Source organism: Chenopodium album, chromosome 15 (genome assembly GCF_948465745.1).
Source record: "Chenopodium album chromosome 15, dcCheAlbu1.1, whole genome shotgun sequence".
In the NCBI taxonomy this organism is placed as follows: domain Eukaryota; kingdom Viridiplantae; phylum Streptophyta; class Magnoliopsida; order Caryophyllales; family Amaranthaceae; genus Chenopodium; species Chenopodium album.
Genome location: NC_137848.1, coordinates 50,806,274 through 50,811,031, shown reverse-complemented (window position 1 = coordinate 50,811,031; position 4,758 = coordinate 50,806,274). Strand labels below are relative to the sequence as shown.

At 31.3% G+C, this 4,758-nt stretch overlaps 1 protein-coding gene across 1 annotated transcript; it reads right to left on the bottom strand.

The window, feature by feature from the left end:
* Positions 1-968: 968 nt before the first annotated feature.
* LOC145582510 (WAT1-related protein At5g07050-like) lies at positions 969-4,518 on the bottom strand. Its single transcript, XM_081639495.1, has 7 exons — positions 4,139-4,518; positions 3,834-3,896; positions 3,608-3,724; positions 3,095-3,350; positions 2,659-2,817; positions 2,371-2,522; positions 969-1,628 (listed from the first exon to the last, which is right to left on the bottom strand). Exons 1-7 carry the CDS (start codon positions 4,342-4,344, stop codon positions 1,340-1,342), a joined length of 1,242 nt encoding a protein of 413 aa, XP_081495621.1. The 5' UTR covers positions 4,345-4,518; the 3' UTR covers positions 969-1,339.
* Between the last annotated feature and the right edge of the window lie 240 nt (positions 4,519-4,758).

Below are 4,758 nucleotides of genomic sequence, written 5' to 3'. Positions count from 1 at the left end.
CAAATTCATATCGCCTCAAAACTTTTATCAAGGACATGCTTATAAAGCTTTAATTTGGTTTAATGAAGGACAATAAGCATATATAGCTCGATGTTCGTTGCGTATACATGACTATATATAGCTCATTTATTTGCATATTGTGACGTTCTTCTTTATATTATCGACTTTCCTATTTTTTTCAGAACTCATATAGTTAATTTTAAAGTCAACAAGTGTCTTCTAGACGTTGGTAAAAAAATCAAATTTCTCTAGAAAATCGATATTATAATTAATTTAATTTAATTAATTAGACAAGCTAAGTATTTAGTACTCGTATCATATTATTGAAGAGTATTATATATGATCTTACGCATGTGTGTAATTCTAATACACTATAATGATTCCCTTTTATCCCCTGAATTGAACAACAAATTGACTTGTTTTCATGCATTATTCCCGTCAATTAAATAATTGTTGATGGAAGCTAGGTTTAGGGAATTTAACAAAGTATCTGATTCCTACCAACATATATTGATTCTGTTTGATTCTCAAGACAAACTTCACATGATTTTTTGCTGTTTAAAGGCACAATAAACTTAATCCAAATAGATAGTGGAGTCATACCAAGACACCACCACCTAGCTAATCTAGCAACTAACATCAATCCCATGCATGTATACTTCCATTCATTTTTCTTAAAGAGATTTAATTTATAAATAACTTTTCTTTGTATAATCAAGAGTATATTCTACAAATCATATATATATATATATATATATATACTTCTTTTGGTCTGAATGATAAGCCACAAAGGCATTGCAAATCGATTACAATTGGAAAAGAGGGGATTGTACATAGGCACCTTATCTTTGCAAACAGGTTAAGACTCATTGGTACAAAACATATATAACTGATATTATAGAACGAATCGAAAACTGATAATATAATATCCATATAATTAAAGCGCGAATAATCAATTTATAACCAAGTAATATAAACACATGTAATTATTTTATTTATTAATTATTCAAAAAGCTCCTTCATTTTTAATCCATATAGTAAATTCTAAATCAATGAAAGTACATTATTATTACATGTAAATTATTTGATACCATAATCTTAAACTAAAGTGAGATACCCTCCAAAAAAAAAGAGCAAAAAAGAGTGAAATTATGTTAATTGTGCAACAACACACCAAGAAGCTAGCTTGGGGGTGGTGGGTTGGAAAGAAAAGTGAGGTCAAATTAAATTACAAAAAAGCCCCTTTTCTTTTCCATGCATACCTAATAATAATATACTTGCCCTTTCCCTCCCATTTTATAGTACAAAGCTTTTTAATTTTTTCTCATAATCTAAGCTATTACTTGTTCTCCGATCCCTTCATGGGTGCTTCCATGGCTAACATTGGAGGTTGTGGCATCGGTGAGCTAACCACTACGTTAGGAACACGACTAGCTTCGACATTTCTTTGTGATTCAACATCATCTAACTCATGGTCTTCGACTATGGTTCCCATTTCGTTGCTATGAAAATTGTTACACCCCTTGATTGCTTCGGGAATTTCTTCGGTTTCTTGCTCTTTGTACTCCTTGTACTTCCCCCATAGTACTGAATATAATCCCATCACTATCAATACAGCTCCAATAACACTGCATATCATAAAATTTTGAAAATTAAAGTTAGTGATAAATAAGTGCATCTATTGTTACAAAAGAAATATATATGTACAATAAATTATACAAATGGATTGATGAATATCACAAAATTTTAAAGGTACTTTCGGTTAAAGTTTATATAGGCTACTTTAGGGTAGGTGGTGTCATGCCAAAATTAAGCATATTTCCTATTTTGCATTATCATAATATTTATTATTATACGTATGATTATTATATCTTATACCATAAAATTGACAATAATACATGAAAACGATATTAAAAAGGCGGAACCTCGAAGCTGAATAATTACTTACAATTTGAGATGTCGTGAAATTGTTTTTGATTAAGACATGAAGATAAAGCTAGCTATTTTGATTTGAAGTATTATATGATTCTAGTTATGTGAACTAGGTTATGTGCATGCAATAGTTGTGTAGAACAATTGATTACTCACAAATTCTTTAGTACGGAGTATATTTTTTGTATGTATATATGTACGTGGCCTACCCAATCACCTTCTAACCAATCAAATAGTTTCAAGTATTATTTATTTATTTATTTATTTATTTTTTGTCATTTTTTCTAATTTAAATCTTGCATTCTAATTAAGAAGACTGTACCATCAACCATTGTATTGGGAATCACCCGTATGTTTTACGACACAACATTTTTAATTTTTTGATTAGCATATAAAGATATGCTTTTAGTTTGAGAGAAGAATAGTATAGAAAAGTACCCTCCAACGTAAATCTTTTCAGCAAGGATGAAAGAACCCATGAAAGCCACAATGATCATCATCAAGGGGCTAAAAGCTGTCACAAAAACGGGTCCTCTTTTCTCCATAACAATACCTTGTACATAGTAAGCAATTCCGGATGTTATAATACCCTGATACAAAAAAATGATCGAGGGAACAAATTAGTTAATCATATATACATATTACGGAGTATATTAAAATTTATATTATAATTATTGAAATATATATAAAAATCGAAAATAATAAAAGGACGGATAAAGTATATACAGCATATGCAGCAGCAAGAAGATTCATGTCCCAACCAATATTCCATGCAGAGGGGCTGTGCTCCATAACAAAAGTCACAACAATAGATTGTAAGGTACCCATAAAGCATACTAGTGTTGTCAATGTTAGATGTGCTGAATATCTCCTCATTGTTATTGCCTACAATCAAACAAAATCCAAAAATTAGGGAACTAAAGTTTGTTATAATATTAAATTTGATGATATTAATAAAGGTCCAATGATTGGTTTAAGTATTTAATCAATCAACTTATAAAACTTTGCCCAATTTCCCACTATTATTATATTATGTACTCCGATCCACTCTATTTTGTGCGCGTGTGTTTTCATGCATGGATTTTATATTTTTGTGATTTAAGAGTTATTTGTTTTTGTACAGTGTACGTCATAATTAATCTAATTTGAAATTAAAAATTACCTGGAGGATAAAAAAGGCTGCCCAAGCAAGGGTGGCTAAGATAAGGAGAATCGAACCCTTAGCCCAGTCTTTATCGGCGGCAGCAATGGCGGCCTCGGAGGCGGAGGAGGTGTGGGCAGGATGGATATGAGAAGACCACACCATATTGACGACATGACCTTTGTACAATGTCATCAACATTGCACCCGCCACTGTGACTAAAGTTCCCACTACTTTTGCTTGGCACCTCAACTTTTTTATGTGCACCTTCTCCATCCTAATCAAAATAGATTATTACATCATCAGTAACAACTTAATTATTAACTTTATCTAAAATTAGAAATCTATAATTTATAATAGCCTAATAGGCCGGGTCTATATAATTATCTTTTATAACTCCTTTAAAAAAAATGAAGTTTTCTGTTACTTGCTATCTTCTTGTCTATTTTTACTATTAAAATTATTATATGAGACAAAAATGTCAAAGTAAGAAAAAGAAAAACGGAGGGAGTAATTGATGATGACGATCAATACCTGCATAGGACGGCCATGACAAATGTCAAGGCCGGAAGCATGTTGCTCATGGCGCATGCATAGGTAGGAGAAGTGTATTTCAATCCCAAGTAGTAGAAGTTTTGATCAATTAGTGGCCTATAATTGTAAATAAGATAAAGAAAAATTAATTATACAAAAAAAAAAAAAAAAAAAAAAATCGTATAATTTTATGCTAATTTGTTCAAGGATATAGTGAAGAAATTACCCAAGGAGCCCCAACACAAACATTTGTGCAAATATAAGCAATGTCATCTTTGGCCTTTTTCCCCTGCATAAACATAAACACAAATATTTAAGTTTTCATGATAAATTCAAAGCTCCTTTCATCTTCATCTAAGTATCATTTTCGTCATATAAACTAGCTATTTATTCCTGTATTGTTCAGATTTAGTTGTCACATTACTTGTTGATGAGTCCATTTAAGTAGTTATAGTTTATAGTAATGATATATTTTTGGATATTCATAGATATAAAGATGATACTATATATAGTAGTAAAACTCTCTAGTACCTCTCACAAACAAGAGCAAAAGGAGCAATGACAGCCGTGGCAAAGGCGTGGCGATACACGACAAGGACATAGTGGCTCATCCCACCATTGAGGGAAACCTTGGTGACAATGTTCATCCCAGCATAGCCAAATTGCAAGCAAATCATAGCTATGTATGGCTTGAATTTCTCTAACAAACTGTTGTTTTGAATTCCTTTTCCTTCCATATTTCTTCTTCTTTTTTCGAGTTTGAGTTTGAGTTCGAGTTTGTATTCGTATTCGAGTTCGAATTTTGAATCGGGGGAAATATGTATGTATGTATGTAGTAGTGTAAAAGAAGTAAGGTTTGTATGGAAGAAAACACTTGAAGCTGGCAAAAAAGCTTGTGTTTTCCTACGAAAGAAGATAGCAAATGCCTTGGTATATATAGCCACTTTGCTTTTGGTATTATGGCACTATTTTATATTATTTTAATATTTTATAATAAGATTAATATTATTATTACATAATCAAATATTGTAAAACTTTTTTTTAATTATTTTTATTTTTTGAGGAAAGGGTATGTTGGAGCACGTAAGAATCCCTATATATGTCACACCACTTGAATGGAAGAGAGGGGCCCATGCGGGATCTAGTTGAAT

Excerpts from the sequence above, each read along its gene's own strand:
- LOC145582510 (XM_081639495.1), bottom strand. The coding sequence starts at position 4,344 with ATGGAAGGAAAAGGAATTCAAAACAACAGTTTGTTAGAGAAATTCAAG. Across the intron at positions 3,725-3,833 it reads TTTGTGTTGGGGCTCCTTGG|GCCACTAATTGATCAAAACT; the intron begins GTAATTTCTTCA and ends TTACAATTATAG. Across the intron at positions 2,818-3,094 it reads CAGCCTTTTTTATCCTCCAG|GCAATAACAATGAGGAGATA; the intron begins GTAATTTTTAAT and ends GTTTGATTGTAG.